The following is a 16,514-nucleotide window of genomic DNA, read 5'->3' as shown; positions in this document are numbered from 1 at the left end:
AAGCAGCTCTGACCCAGCAAGTCTCATCTAATCTGGGTCATGTCCATCAATCATTAAAATAATATTGTGCCGCAGGAGCATTTGTGTCTGTCTGAATCCAATACACAAAGGCCAGAGGTCACTTGCTGTCAGGCAGCACTGCTGCAGTGCGTACATTTAACTAACATTAAGTCTGAATGATTAAATCTCAGACTGTGGCAGAGCGGCTGGCGGCGTGGAGGATGAGGGTGAGGCGGAGGCCGGCTGGATCGAAGGCGCTGCCATCCTGCTGTCTGTGGTGTGCGTGGTCCTGGTGACGGCCTTCAACGACTGGAGCAAGGAGAAGCAGTTCCGTGGCCTCCAGAGCCGCATCGAGCAGGAGCAGAAGTTCACCGTGGTCCGGGGGGGGCAGGTGGTCCAGATCAATGTGACCGAGATTGTGGTCGGAGACATTGCACAAGTCAAATATGGTGAGGAATAGGTACTTCATTCACTCTCCCCATTCTAAACGCCTTTAATAGATTATTTTATGTAAAGATCTTTACATTGATATCAAGAGAAGCATGGTTTTCCTCGTACTCTTCTTGCAACTCGTACTCTTCTTGCAACTCATACTCTTTGTGGCCAAGTGGTCTAAGGAGCTGGTTTTTAAATTACAGTCATTCTAACAGTGTGTGTTCAAATCCCATAGCTGCCAAACCTATACATATATTACATAGTTCTCCTGGAATGCAGAAAGGTGTGTAAAAAAGATGGACAAACGTACCATTATAAATACAAATAACTAATTCTGATAGTTCGCTACAGTCGCTCTAAAGTGGTTCCCTCACAGTAAGAAGATCCAGACCTCAAATCTCAGATCCGAGTCCTCCCTGTGTTGAATTTGCATGCTCTGTGCATGTGTAGGTTTTCTCCAGTTGCATCAAACCATGTGTTATGTGTTAGGTTATGGAAATGCTTCTGATCAAGGCTTCAATCTGGATTTGGGCCTCGGCTGCTGTTCAGTGGCTGCCTACTTCTCCTCTAGTTCCAGAAAGTTTCCTAGTAGTAGTAACACACCTCTTGATTAGATTATTTGGGGATGGGGATGTAACTCATGGCCAAAAGAAGAAATTATTGGATATTAGTAGTAATCCAAATGTTGTTTTTGTGCTGTTTTTTAGTCGAATGTTGGTCTCTCTGAGTGCTTTCTCTAGTTTCTTATGTAATGTTGTAGGCCACTGTAGAAGCTGGGGTGTGGTTGGATGACAGTCAGTGTATTCAGATGGTAATCTGCAAATTCAGGACTTTATGCCAAAGTCTTTCACACTGTACCTTAAGGGGGGGAGTAACTTGTTTGGGAAGCTTTCACTTTCACGTTTCGAAGACATCTAGCTCCTTTGAGTTTAATGGTGACGTAACGTGTTCTGCTCTGCTCTGTGTATTCCAGGTGACCTCCTCCCTGCTGATGGCATTCTAATACAGAGCAATGATCTGAAGATCGACGAGAGTGCTCTGACTGGAGAGTCTGATCATGTCAAGAAGAGTGTCACAGAGGACATCATGATGCTTTCAGGTGCTTCATTCACATCAAATCATGGCAAATGAGTTCAATGTGACCTTCGCCATCACTGCCAGCTTTTATCTTCCACTGTTTGATCTGAGTGTCACCTTTGGCTTGAAGGGTTTTGGAAATTGCTCAATAACTTATAACTAGATAGACATGGGTAATTTAAAGTGCTTGAATTGTGTGCAAGAAAGAATTTCAGTTCATATTTAGGTCCATGTCGTTTTACCCAATGTTAGCATTAGGTAACTTAGAAACTTCCTGTCCACAGTTGTAAATGGATCAATCTGGAATTTTTGCAATGGGTCGGTAATCACCCAAATATGTTCAAATTTGGTAAGAATGTAGCCACTGACAACATCGCAAAAATATATCAAATTTACAAGAAATCCAAGTGTTTAAAAAAAGCATATCTCTGTCAAAACTCATTGGATTTGAACAAAAGTTGGTGTGGGTATATAGAATCAGAAACTCTACCAACCTGTCCCCTACCATTTCTGTAGCACTAACCCTGATCCTAAACCTAATCCTATACATGTGGCCCAAAGTACCCTCCCATCTTAAGCTGCGTGAGCACATTCAGCCCTTGAATTTGAGGGAATTGGTCCCTGGAAAGTCCTTGAAAGTTCCTTGAATTGGATGTTAACCAAGATTTACAACTTTAAGCCTCATCAAATATGAAGGATGTCTGCAGCAACCACCTTTATTTATTTAGGCAGGAAACAAATACGTAAACAATCACTAGAGAGAACAAAAAGCTCACTTAAGCAGACAGTGGCAGGCTCCAGTGGCGCAATCGGTTAGCGCGCGGTACTTATAAGACAGTGTCCAGCAGAGCAATGCCGAGGTTGTGAGTTCAAGCCTCACCTGGAGCAGACTCATTTTGGCCAAGTCAAAGGGTGTTGGGCTTATAACCGGAGGGTTGCCAGTTCAATTCCAAGGACAGGGCAAGGGCTGAGGTGTCCCTGAGCAAGCTATACCCTACCACAATTACTCCCTAATTTATTCCTTAATAATAATAATAATAATAATAATAATAATAATAAGAATAATAATAATAATAATAATAATTATCTTTATTTATACAGCACTTTTCTTAACAAATGGTCAACAAAGCCATCAAAGTGGTAAATTGCTGTGGGAACTCCTTATATGAACATCCTAGCAGTGTGTTAATATAGATCACATCTTCAGTACTTTTTGCTCATGTGTGTTTATATAGTTGGTGAAAATGGGAATTCATCAGAATGAAAATAGGTTGTGCTGAAAAAAAGCATTATTATAGCCTCTGTATACACATTTCAACATGGAAAAAATAGCCTAAATGTTTCTGTGTTTTAAGGGTTAACAGCCTAGTCAAGCCTAACTAAATACTGTATTATAAGGCCTGGTAAGGCATAGTAAGAATGAAATAATCTCTGACAGAACCAGACTCAAAGATGACTCAAAGATGTGCAGCCATGTGCCTCGACTGGTTGGGGTGAAAGGAGAAGTGGGGGACAGGGATAAGTGCTGCCTACTTGTGGCCGGTTTGTGTGCATTTCCTACCCATGGATTGCCAAAATGCTGAAAATTTATAAAGTTGAAAATACTGGTCTAAATACTGAAAGATTATACTTTTCTCTTGATAAACTTCCCATCAAGTTGCTCATTGAATCCTCTCTCTCTGTCTCTCCCAGGTACCCATGTGATGGAGGGCTCGGGTAAGATGTTGGTCACAGGTGTCGGTGTGAACTCTCAGACGGGCATCATCTTCACACTGCTCGGTGCCAGTGAGGAAGGCGATAGTGATGCAGAGGAAAAGGCCGAGAAGGAGAAGAAGAAGAAGAGAGAGAAAGAGAAGAAGAAAGAGGAGCGGAAAAAGAAAGAGAAGAAGGACAAGAAAAGTATGTTCGCTGAACATTGACATTAACAATATATTTGAACTCAACTGAACGGGACTTAAAACTTTTCCTGTGTTAGTTTGATGCTGCTGTTCTCAAAATATGTCTCCTTTTTGTTGACGGTCACATTTGTCTTTGTTTTACAGGTAAGAAAGACGACAAAGGCAAGAAAGGTGAGCAGCAATCATGGCTTCTTCAGTACAGTGAGTTACCTCACATGACCGTGTGAGGCATCTTTTCGCCACACTGGTCATCGGGCGTCTGATTTAATGTCACATTTAAACACGAGCCAGCCTTATTTGTTTGTCTACAGCTGTTCTGGTGTTTACTATTGCTATATGGATCGGTAATATAGAGCAGCATGACAAGAGCTCGTCTCGTCTACATGCTGCTGGTGTGAATGTAAAATAGTGTGAGTGATGTAAGCGATGACAGAAAATGTGTGAATCGCAAAAACTGTAGTGAAAAGTGCTTTGAGTGGTTATGAAGACTAGAAAGGTGCTTGATCAATACAGACCCTTTACTTTTGAGAGGAAAAGTGTGTCCCTTTTTACACATGCACACCCCACCTTGCCCTTCTTATTGCTCGTCTGTCTGTCTGTCTGTCTATCTATCTATCTATCTATCTATCTATCTATCTAAAGTAAGTATAAGTTGACCCCGAATATTTATTCATATTCATTATTATTTAATTATTCAATATGCTTCATTGAGGCCAATTCCCAGCTGCCATTGGTCAACCATACACACAGACAGGTGGTGGTGTTGCTGTGAGGCAACAATGATAACCACTGCAGCACTATGTGGCTAGTCATGAACAGTATAAATACAGGCTCACTCACACCCATCACATACTGGTACTATTATAATCAGGGATATACTGTACAGTGTGCTACAGGATAAGTTCTGCTTATATTTACAATGTACTTATTATGTTCAATCTTTAGTTATCAATCTCTGACATGCGGCACTGAGATACTTTTTACAGTTGAAACTGAAATGTTTCATATGTGGTGGAAAGAAAATGTATGTAATACTCACATAGTAGCACATGGCTACATGTAGTGGCGAAAGTACACTTAATTCTAAAAGCCACTGAATAGTCGTTAGCTGTAAGCAGGTTCCAATTGGCTTGACTTGTAGGTACTGTTTTAATTCATCAATCACGAAGACGAGAGAGTTGTGTGAAGGGTTTGCACATTTATTTCCGCTTAACGTACATCCAAGTTACATTTCTATCCACATGAATCCAAGCTTCTCGAGGAAATATTCCCTTGATGTTCCAGGTTGTGAATGACGATCTATTGGTTCCAACAGTAAGTCACTATGTAATGTCACGTAGTGACTTGATGGTCTTGTTATACCAAACCTAGTACAGCTTGGACACATCCATCAAACTGCTAGATATTTTCAGTACATATCTTCTAATCCCTTTATCTATCATAGCCGTCAAAGATATCAAAGTGTCCATGGTAGCTTTTATCTAAAGAATAAAATAACAGCAGAAGGGCCACAAGGTCACGTTCCTTTCTTTGTGAGAATATTTCAATTTAATCAAAGGCTTAAGTCCAACAGTTAACTTCTTCAACTGTTCATAAATGACATTGTCAAAAGTGTCAAATCTTACACCAACCACCCGACCTAACCCTGACCTAAAACTAACTTAACTCTGTCTCCTACACTACATATTTTTGACTTTCACAATCAGAAGTGATTAATGACTCATTTCCCTGCGTGAGGTGTTTGTTGTTTGTTCTGGTTGTTTTTGAGGATAGTTCTCCTTTGTAAACAGTAAAGATGATTTCAGAGATTTACCAAAGCAACTGAGAAAAACCACCACTATAAGTATTGGTTGTCTGTTGGTCTGACTGTATGTGGAATTGATGCTATTTGGGGAAACTTGTTAAAGTGTAGTACATGAATCATTTACTTTTTTTATTTGTGCATCTGTACATCATAATTTGACATATAGTATGGACATATTTAGTCTTGCGCGTCAATACTGCCGGTTGCCATGTGATCAGGTGGTTGTAGTCTTGTAGCCTGGTGAAAGATGCTGCAGGAGTTTAGACATGTGTTTGGATCTGGGGTTCTGAAGTTAGTTGGAACCCTGGTTCTTACAGCTGTCAGTACATATTTCTTGCCTTTGAGTGTAAATGTGTGTGTGTGTGTGTCCATGGTCTGAGCTGAAGCAGCAGGTGCTCCTGACTCTGTTGATGATTAGGACCAAGCAGATTATCGACCTTAAGCTTGGCAGCTGCTTTCTTCTCCTGCCTGCTGCTGCCGCCTGCCTGTCCACTAATAACCTCATTACTGAGCTGGGATCAGCACGCTCACACACAAACTCCAACGCACACTTACACACCATCACAGAGCTGTAGTGTCTTGTGACATGGGACTTGTGGCACAAGTGGAACAGAGACGATGTTCACTGGTTAGTCATTTGGTTAGTAGCTTGGTGAGCTACTGTGACTAATAATGTTAGACGTTAACACAGTACAATAAACCCAGAGTGGGATTAAAGTAACGGCAACTACAAGGTGACCCACCATGTTGTGCCCCCGCCCTCTGTTGACCAGGCACCTTGTCACATGCTCTCTCTCAAATCAGATGCTTCCATCAGTGCACTTACACTGACATTTGTGAACTCTCACAGAGCAGTGTTGTCTTAAAACAAACAGGGCTGTCATGGAGTGTAAATAAAATTAGGATATAATGTTTTTTCAGACAGCTGCAATAAAGACACTAAATTGACTTCCTGTCAAAAACTTTGATGTCTTTTTTAAAAAACAGTCTTATTCACTTTAATTCTTAAAACACCCAAAAGTGACCACTTAATGATAATAACAAAACATTCTGGCAGGTCAGACTTTGCCTGGTTTGTTTAAATTTTACTCTATTTCACCTTGATTGCTATGTTTTTTTCATGTGCCTTAAAGATTATTGTAGAACCTAGTATGACCTCAAGATACTTATATAATTTTGCAATGTCAAGCTCCTCCCCTCTCTGTAACCCATTTTTCTGTTGATTTTATTTGATTTGTAAACATTTTAAACTGTTTTTTATTGGTATTCATTCATTGGGTTAGGGCACGTGGGATTGATGGCTGCATTCTGGATAGATATCCAGCAAGTATAAACATTACTGCATCATCAGCATACACATTGACAATATAATCCATAATATATTATATAATACAATAATAATATTTGGAAACATCTGCAGGAAGTTTTATTGTAATAATTTTATTGTCGTTCAATAGCTAATGAAAAGCGAAAACTTAGGAGCAATATTTCAAATATTTGCCATGGCTTGAAGTACCAATAGCAGCCATTCTGATCAGTTGCGTCCACTGACTTCCTGGTTTCTCTGCAGGGAAAAAGAAGGACGGAGCCAATGTGGAGTTGCAGCCACTCAACGAAGATGAGGAGCCAGACAAGAAGAAAAACCTGCCAAAAAAGGAGAAGTCTGTCCTCCAGGGGAAGCTGACAAAACTGGCTGTGCAGATTGGAAAAGCGGGTAAGAACACATAATTAGTATTCAGATGTTCACTGATGGAAAAAAGCACTTATTATCGTTAACTTGGCTTTCTCTCTTTGTTTGTCTCTGACTGTGTCTTAAGGTCTGTTGATGTCGACTCTCACCGTCATCATCCTCATCACCCGCTTCCTGATCGATACCTTCTGGATTCAGGGAGTTCCCTGGGCCAGCGAGTGTGCGCCCATCTACGTGCAGTTTTTGGTCAAGTTCTTCATCATCGGTGTGACGGTTCTGGTGGTGGCCGTGCCTGAAGGTCTCCCTCTGGCTGTTACCATCTCCTTGGCATATTCAGTCAAGGTCTGTTTTCTGTTTTCCAATCAAGGGTTATTTCAAGCAACTTCCATACTGTGTTTTCAGATAAATACCATCCATTTACCATTCAGGTACACTCCTCTGCATTTGTTTGCTTAGTTCTTGAAAGTACCACAAACGAGGAACAACAATTTCCTATATTTTTAAACTCATATATCACACAAGCCTTTCTACTGTAATGGCTGGAACTGTTTTTAATAAGGGATGTGTCTGATGCCTGATGTTATTCATAGCTGGTTAGTGTTGCAAATACCATAAATCCATATATCGTTCAGACTCGGGTAACACTGCCCTCGTCCTCTTAGAAAATGATGAAGGACAACAACTTAGTCCGCCACCTGGACGCCTGTGAGACGATGGGCAACGCCACAGCCATCTGCTCTGACAAGACAGGCACACTCACCATGAACCGCATGACAGTGGTGCAGGCCTACATTGCAGGATGCTTCTACAAAGAGGTGCCAGAGCCGAGCAAGATCCCTGCCAAGATACTGGACCTGCTCATCCTGGGCATTGGGGTCAACTGCGCCTACACCACAAAGATCATGGTGAGCTGCACAAATAACTGTCCATTAAAAGGAAGCTATGCGATTTAAGTATTTGGCTGAGAGAGCAGTTTGGTTTGGAGAGCTACCATGGCAGGTCAGGACTCATCTGATTACTGCACAGCTCAGAGCACAGAGACAAACAGGTTCTACTGCAAGAAGCTTATATTGCATTCAGTTCACTTGCTTAGTCTTTTGCATTTTAAAGGTTTTTACGTTTGTCCATATAGTGTAGATGATTATGGCTCTGCAGCCTGGGCTGTTTTGGAACAGAGAGCAGGGTCTTGTCTGAGGCTGTTTTAATGCTTGTGACTCAATGTCCTCTCTGCTGTTGCTTCCTTTAGCCTCCAGAGAAGGAGGGCGGGCTACCTCGCCAGGTGGGAAACAAGACTGAATGTGCCTTACTGGGATTTTCCCTGGACCTGCGCAGAGACTACCAGACCATTCGCAATGAAACCCCAGAGGAGAAGCTGTTCAAGGTCTACACCTTCAACTCTGCCAGGAAGTCCATGAGTACTGTGCTGAAGAATCATGATGGCAGCTACCGAATGTTCAGCAAGGGGGCCTCTGAAATCTTACTCAAGAAGTAGGATATCTGCTGCTGCTGCTGCTGCTGCTGCTTCTGACCAAGCTTTGTGACAGTCACATGACCCTGTCCTGTCTTTTCAGGTGCTGTAAGATCCTGATAGCTACTGGTGAACCTAAAGACCTCAAACCTCGGGACCGAGACCACTTGGTGAAGAAGGTGATTGAGCCAATGGCTTCAGAGGGCCTAAGGACCATCTGTCTCGCATACAGAGATTTTCCCACCACTGATGGAGAGCCTGACTGGGACAATGAGAGCCACATTCTCAGTGGCCTCACTTGCATTGCAGTGGTTGGCATTGAAGACCCTGTGCGACCTGAGGTACTCATCAGTCACAGTGATGTTTATTTTGATTATTATAGCACTTTAGGCATCTGCCATTCTTTAAAATGTGGTATAGAAATAAACTTTATCTTCACTGATTGAAAGATAATCAAGAGAACTTTTTTTAGTCGTAAAATTTACATGACCATTCAGGTAAACTTTTCTTTTCTTTTTCTTTTTTGGTAATGCATATTTATTATCTTTATCTTTACTGTCTTGCTGCTGTAACAATGTTACAATGTTTTTTTTATGTGTTAAAGTGTTGGGGACAGCTCTCAGCCTGATTCGTACCTGTGTTGTTTTTTAGGACACTTCCAGAATTAGCCAGTTAGGATCTGCAGAATGAGGAGGTCAGACAGGAGGTTGATGCATGCTGTCAGCAGTGTGACTACCTCAGGGCATCCTGGTTAATACAGTGACTCATTATCATTACAATCTGGACCAGCTGGGTCAGAGCTACCTGGTCAGCATCCTAATTTTACTACGAGCAAAGACGTGATAGAAATGCAAAATTCAACTTTGTTTTTTTGCCTTTATTTCTCAGCAAGTAAAAGTCTGAAGTTTGATGGTGAAGTCACAGTATTTGTTGCCCCATTGTTGGCCTTTGTGAACTCATGTCTATCACATGGGAACTTTGGAACATGAAGTGATTGGCGATCAAATGCAAAAGTTGTGTAAAGTATGTGAGTGATGTTAGCTCATCTCATAAACAAGGTGCATGATGCCCTTTAAAGGCACTATTTGGGGTGATGGTGGATCAGTGTTACAGTGAGTAGTCTATCAACTGGTAGGTTGTGGGTTTGACTCCCAGGTCTGCTAGTCTACATGCTGATGTGGCAAGACACTTCAACCCAGCGTGTGAGTGGGTATGAAAGATGTGTGATATGAAAAAAAAAAATGAAGCGGTATGAGTTATGGGGGGGTTGATACAGTGAAATATTGCGATATTTTGCGTGAAATAAAACACATTAAACTCTTTGTTTATTAGCATAGAAAAAAAATCAATTGATGTTTCAGTCCACTAGATGGTGCCAAGTGCTCACTCTCACTAGAGCTGTTGTGTGAGTATATCGCAATATATGATTTTGCAAATAATTTGCAATGTTGTGATAATATCGTATCGTGGTTTCTCTGGTGATTCCCACACCTAATGGGTGAATAGGTATGAATGGGTGAATGGCAAAACTTTAGTGTAAAGCACCTTTTGAGTGGTCATCAAGACTAGAAAAGCGCTATCTAAAGACATTTACATTAAGTTCATTTTCATGCTAACATCACAAAAGGAGCAAATCTCTTATGAAAAAGAAAATACATTGGACCCTCAAACATCAGTACAAGTCACTTTGCGGCAACGATAATACAGTGTGCTTTTTATTTTTCTTCTGCTGTTTTCATCAGGTACCAGAAGCCATCAGAAAGTGCCAGCGGGCTGGGATCACAGTCCGCATGGTGACCGGAGACAACATCAACACTGCACGGGCCATTGCCATCAAATGTGGCATTCTGCAACCTGGAGACGATTTTGTGTGTATGGAGGGCAAAGAGTTCAATCGACAGATCCGGGATGAGCTGGGAGAGGTCATACAAACACGTCAACGTCGCGTGGTTGTACTTATATGGTCTAATTATCGAAAGACTTGATGTATCTTTTTTTTTTTTCTCTGCAGATTCAACAGGAACGCATTGACAAGATTTGGCCAAAGCTGAGAGTCCTCGCCAGATCATCGCCAACGGACAAACACACTCTGGTCAAAGGTCAGATACAGACATGTAGTGCTAAGACTTAGAGGATTGACATTCTCTATATATTTATGTAGCGTTGACATACAAGGTGCCAAAGGTATAGACCTTCACAAATTCAGACAGTGGGTAACTAGAATCACCTCAGAGACTCTCTTGTCCTTGCAGGCATCATTGACAGCACGGTGCTGGAGAAGAGGCAGGTTGTTGCAGTCACTGGAGATGGAACAAATGACGGGCCTGCCCTCAAGAAAGCAGATGTTGGCTTTGCCATGGTAACGGCTGTTGCTGTATTAGTCTTTCACAGTATATCCAGAATTGACACCTTCTAACCGTCAGATCAGAAAAGGCAGTGTGTTTTGTAAGTGTGCTCTACAAAAGCAAAACTCAGATATTAGTTATTATTTATTTTTGTTAGAAGTTTGTGTCTTCCGCTCTCTGTCCAGACGACTTTGTGTCAAGTGAGAAACATGTGGTAATCAAGACTCAGATTCCAGACTAGACAAATCCTGCGCCGCTCTGATTCAAGGTTTAGGTTTAGTCAAGTTTAGTTACCTACACGTTATGTTCCGCAGGGCATCGCAGGAACAGATGTGGCAAAGGAGGCATCGGACATCATTCTGACAGATGACAACTTCAGCAGCATCGTGAAGGCCGTGATGTGGGGCAGGAACGTTTACGACAGCATCTCCAAATTCCTGCAGTTCCAACTCACCGTCAATGTTGTCGCAGTCATCGTGGCCTTCACTGGTGCCTGCATCACGCAGGTCAGAACAAACCACAACACCACAATCGCCTGCTTTTTTCTTTAAATTACATAAAATGTCCAGGTTTTTTGGAAGATTGGAAGATTTTCTCTATGAGCTTTGGTGTGGGGAAACAGAAAAGGCTGGTGTCTCTTCTAAATTACAGGTTGATATGGTTTGTGGTTTCTGTGTGTCCTTGTCTCCAGGACTCTCCTCTAAAGGCTGTGCAGATGTTGTGGGTCAACCTCATCATGGACACCTTCGCTTCCCTGGCCCTCGCCACTGAGCCCCCGACCGAGGCGCTGCTGCTCAGGAACCCTTATGGACGAAAGAAACCACTCATCTCCCGCACCATGATGAAGAACATCTTAGGACACGCCGTTTACCAGCTGACCCTAATCTTCATCCTGCTGTTTCTTGGTCAGTGACTGCACCACAGCTTCGTGTGGTTCAGAGCTCAGAGCCACTGACTGACATGATAGTAAATTAAATTAAATAAAACCTCTGTGGCTGTACATAAAATACATGGTCTGCATAGGATTTAGACAGCAAACGTAATAAATGCTTAAAAATGTTGTGATTACATTTCAAATGAAAATCATAATAAATAAGTATGTAATAAAGTGAGTATCATGGTTAAGTTAATAGATTAATAAAATACACAATCATAAAATATTTAAATGTAAAATCAGAATGTTTTTAGCATTCAGTAAACTGTACAATTTGAATCAGTCAACAACACCTAACTCCTGATTCACCTGCCTTCATGTTGTTCATATTTGATTTAAAGTGATTATAACTGATTCTAAGCTGTTGAAAAACCAAAGTAACTGTTTTTGTGCAAAATGACCTTCAATTCGGCTCTTAAAATCCCAACAGTACCTCAGTTTCACCTCATGTTTGACTCAGTTCTTCTCGTTCTCCTAACAGGTGAGACTTTGTTTGACATTGACAGCGGCAGGAACGCCCCCCTCCATGCCCCGCCGTCCGAGCACTACACCATCGTGTTCAACACGTTTGTCCTCCTGCAGATCTTCAACGAGTTCAACGCTCGCAAGATTCACGGGGAGAGGAACGTCTTCGAGGGCGTCTACAGGAACCCCATCTTCTGCTCCATCGTCGTGGGAACCCTGGTCATACAGGTGACGAGGGCGAGGCAGTCGTCGCACAGTTTCTCAGTGTCACGTGATTAAAGAGTCATTATTTTGAATGTCACTGCTGTGTCCCTCTGTAGGTCGTCATTGTGCAGTTTGGTGGCAAACCGTTTAGCTGCGTGAGTCTGTCCACCGACCAGTGGCTGTGGTGTGTTTTCCTGGGCCTGGGCAGCCTGCTGTGGGGACAGGTGAGACATATTTACAACATATGTCACATCAACTTTATTTTGAAGAGAAATAGTTGGGAGGATATTAACTTTTTCCCAAAACTGAAACTTGATGTGAGCCAAAAGTAAATGCCAAAGATGCAAGTAAGTACTGGGATCCTGGGATTCATTCTTTCAACATAAACATAGTTAAATAACAGCTTTGCATTTTATGTTTCTGCCTCCATTACAATAAATATCAGCTTTTAAAATGCAGGTAACTTTATTGGTTTAATGCAGAGTACAGAACAATATGACCATAAAACAACTGGATAGAATCTGCTGAAATGAGAACGAACAAAATTGCCTTTAATTGGGCTTTAAATCCCATCAATAGTACATCGATTTGAACATGATATGCAGGTATATAATATGATATTATATATGATCATAAGTGTAAAAGGATGTGACAGCGAAAATTGTCAGGTGGTCTTTTACTGCTGTTGTGTTTGAGGCTTCATCCACACTACTCCATTTTTGTTTAAAAAAACATAAATTTTGCTCTGGATAAGCCGGTCATTTTTACAACCCCAGTATTTTTGAGCCGTGAAGACGGGGACGTTTGAAGAAGCTCCTGCCTCCATTATATTGTGAAAACCCCAGAACTCCAGCTGTGTTTTAGTCTGGGATTACAGAAATAAAAGACCTTTAAATACGATTTGTCAGTGACCTGCTTTCTCTTCCTGAATCGTTCTTATTGGCCACCACTCAACAATCATCTGAGAATAAAAAGCTCTGTAAAATTATTCTTGGTCTGATAACAGAAAACCTTGTCCTAACTTGTCACCATTGCTGCTTCGGTTTACACTGACATAAGATAAGATAAGATATTTGTCCCGCAGTGGGGAAATTTACATTGTTACAGCAGCAAGACAGTAAAGATAAAGATAATAAATATGCATTACCAAAAAAGAAAAAGAAAAGAAAAGTTTACCTGAATGGTCATGTGACACACATTCTCAGGTGGGTTAGTATTGACACAGATTCCTTCTGATGTGGAGCTGATATGGAGTTTCTGTTCCTCTTCTCTGAAAGTACTGGCTCAGATCAGATGAAAATGTAGTCGCATGGATGTAGCCTGACCGCCAGTCTGTCATTCTCTCCTCTCAGCTGGTGTCCAGTGTCCCCACCGCCTGGCTGAAGTTCCTGAAGACGGCCGGTCACGGCACGCAGCAGGAGGAAATTCCTGAGGAGGAGCTGGAGGAGATGAAGGACCTGGATGCCATCGATCACGCTGAGATGGAGCTGAGGAGAGGCCAGGTGCTCTGGTGCCGTGGCCTCAACCGCATTCAGACTCAGGTATTTTTCTACCAAAGATCAACTTTAACTCAAGTTCATCTGAGTTTTCATCATTAACATCTACCCACCTACCACACCTTAACTCTCTATAGCAAAATGAATGATCACCTTCATCAAAAAGTAGCATAATTAACATATTTTACATAAAAAAAAGGTCTGATGCTCGTACTGTGTGTTGATTAAGGGCTTTTTAATTTGACATTTGCTGTGTTATCAGATTGTTTTGAATGTGGTCTATATTTACAGTATGTCCTCAGAGTCTTCATGTGTATTTAATGCTGTGCTGACATTTACCGTGGACACAGCCTGACCACCTGTGCTATTATTTGAGATTGAGATGAATAAGTATCTCTAAATATAGCTGTGAGGAAGACGCCATGTCACACTGAGTCCAAAGCTGATCGTTGCTGGGTGAATGGCTATTTTTCTCAAAAGAGCCTAGTGATTTCAGTGTTTGTGACTATAGTATAATGAGGAAGTGTTTGTGGTTCACGCAAATGAGGTACAAACAAATACTGCCGCTTGAGCCATGCGTGTGCCCCCTACTTGAGTCCATTCATTATGTAGAGCATTTATGAGGTCAGGCACTGATGTTGGACGAGAAGGCCTGGCTCACAATCTCTGTTCCAGTTCATCTCAAAGGTGCTTGATGGGGTGGACGTCAGGGCTCTGTGCAGGCCAGTCAAGTTCTTCCACACCAAACTCATCAAACCTTGTCTTTAGAGTCTGATGTAGGGACAGATGTCTGATGTAAGCTGTTAAATAGTCGGAAGAGAGAACAGTTTTACTTTAGCAGCCTTTGACACAATTGACTATTCCACTAAACTCTGAACTGACCGCCTCCTTCTCGTCTCCCAGATCCGTGTGGTGAACGCCTTCAGAGACAGCATGTCTCCCTACAAAGGTCTGGAGACTCCCGAGTCTCGCAGCTCCATCCACAACTTCATGAGTCACCCTGAGTTCTGCATCGAGGACTTTGAACCTCAGATCCCCTTGATCGACGAGAACGAGGGCGAGGACGAGCCGCCCACCCAACGAAACTCCATCATTGTCCCCCAACCACTGACTGGACTGTCGCACCTTCCGCCGCTCCCGTCCACACCCAATCAGAATAACAATGCTTTGGACCGCACCATCCCTCTGCATAAGGACGTCCCCAGGTCTGGCTTCATCCCGCCCAACTCTGCAGGGCTGCCGCCATGTCCGGGAAGCCCCCTCCACAGTCTGGAGACCTCACTGTGAAGCCCCATCCCACACTGACTACTTTTTTGTGGTCAGTCCTGTACTGTGCTCCTTCCTGTGAGAGCTCTGCATCTTCTGAGAGCAGAGGAGTGAAAAAATACACAGACTCATCTGCTGATTTAAGATTCCAGGAAGCTGAAAATGTTGTCCTCGTGTTCTGGAGCAGTGGCAGCAGCAGCAGCTGATTCACACAGACTGTTTTTCTTCCTTCCTGCTGTTTTCCTTCCATATTTTAACAAACTCTACAGTTGTCATTTAGGTTTAAAGGTGTTTGTGAAGTGATCAATAACCAATAATCAGTTTCTGACCTGTAAATATTGATGTTCAGTAGTAGTCGGGGGCCGTCCGGATCTGCAGTGTCTCAAACACCAATGTGTGAGCCGGCAGTGACGAGGTGAGGTTAGGGTACGTTCACATTACTAGCCGCGTTTGTTCGAGTCTGATTCAACACAGATCAGATTTGACTGTTCACATTCGTAACTACAAGTGTCTTGCATCTGACGTTCATGTGAACACGAGCGCCCGCTGAAAGGACATAGGACACTCTTCTCTATTTCCACTCCGATGCAGATGCCAGTCAATGACAACAATACTCGGCAAATATATATTCAATCTAGGACCGCGTACTGACACAAGTCTGATTTCAAAATTTGAATTTATAATCAGATATATGTGTTCACACAGCACTGTTTTTTCCCACCTGGTACTGCAAACGTAGCCTTAGATTGTGTTCAGGGTTCATGTGTAGAGTCAGCAGTAATGGAGCGGCGGTGGGTAAACTCACAGAAACTTGTGTTTGTAGACAGAAAATGTAAATGTCTCATGTCTGGATTTGATCCTAGTTTTTGTAAAAAAAAGAAGAAGAAAGAAAATGTTTTAGGATGTTTCACAAGGTGTAAAACCAAATAATAAATGTTAAAAAAAAACAACCATGGTGATTCATTGTCTTCTCAGACAAATATAGCACTTCCAGAACCTTCATGTTTAGTTCTCACACCCATTGACCGTAATGAGACGGGAAACAGTTGAGTCGGGGTCTGTGACTGCAGCTACAACAATTAATTGTATCTTGCAAACTACAATATTTGGATAATGATTAATCAATTGAGTGTCTTTGTTTTCTGACACTTCATGGACCAAGTGGTTTATAGAGAAAACCAGTGACAACTCATTAGTTTCTGTAACCATGTGGTCATGGGCACTAGTTCTACTTCTTCTTCTAATTTCCAGCAGTTTGAAGTTTTTAAGTGCTTTCCACTCATCTCCACACATCCTGAATTTATCTCCCATATCTTTCTATCTTCCACAGCCTGGTTAGATAAACCCAACAGGCCACCTGTTATGTCACTAATGTGCTTATTTTAGGTTATTTTAAAACCATGGTATTAAACTATATTGCTATTTTTATATT

At 42.0% G+C, this 16,514-nt stretch overlaps 1 protein-coding gene and 1 non-coding gene across 2 annotated transcripts in view; both read left to right on the top strand.

Annotated features, from left to right (window-relative positions):
- Positions 1–16,514, top strand: part of LOC131470019 (plasma membrane calcium-transporting ATPase 1-like) — a 29,997-nt gene that overhangs the window by 6,070 nt on the left and 7,413 nt on the right. The window contains exons 4-21 of the mRNA XM_058645508.1: positions 192–449; positions 1,409–1,534; positions 3,205–3,411; positions 3,555–3,581; positions 6,785–6,928; positions 7,032–7,246; positions 7,567–7,809; positions 8,151–8,392; positions 8,476–8,713; positions 10,115–10,294; positions 10,384–10,471; positions 10,625–10,731; positions 11,032–11,223; positions 11,409–11,622; positions 12,133–12,344; positions 12,437–12,544; positions 13,673–13,861; positions 14,720–15,100. Coding sequence (XP_058501491.1) covers positions 192–449; positions 1,409–1,534; positions 3,205–3,411; positions 3,555–3,581; positions 6,785–6,928; positions 7,032–7,246; positions 7,567–7,809; positions 8,151–8,392; positions 8,476–8,713; positions 10,115–10,294; positions 10,384–10,471; positions 10,625–10,731; positions 11,032–11,223; positions 11,409–11,622; positions 12,133–12,344; positions 12,437–12,544; positions 13,673–13,861; positions 14,720–15,100 — 3,371 coding nt within the window. The remainder of the gene's footprint in view (positions 1–191; positions 450–1,408; positions 1,535–3,204; positions 3,412–3,554; positions 3,582–6,784; positions 6,929–7,031; positions 7,247–7,566; positions 7,810–8,150; positions 8,393–8,475; positions 8,714–10,114; positions 10,295–10,383; positions 10,472–10,624; positions 10,732–11,031; positions 11,224–11,408; positions 11,623–12,132; positions 12,345–12,436; positions 12,545–13,672; positions 13,862–14,719; positions 15,101–16,514) is intronic.
- On the top strand, positions 2,307–2,400 carry trnai-uau (transfer RNA isoleucine (anticodon UAU)). Its single transcript has 2 exons — positions 2,307–2,344; positions 2,365–2,400. It is a non-coding gene; the product is annotated as a tRNA-Ile (tRNA).

This window comes from Solea solea, chromosome 12 (assembly GCF_958295425.1).
Source record: "Solea solea chromosome 12, fSolSol10.1, whole genome shotgun sequence".
Taxonomy (NCBI): domain Eukaryota; kingdom Metazoa; phylum Chordata; class Actinopteri; order Pleuronectiformes; family Soleidae; genus Solea; species Solea solea.
This window is presented reverse-complemented; position numbering and strand designations above follow the sequence as displayed.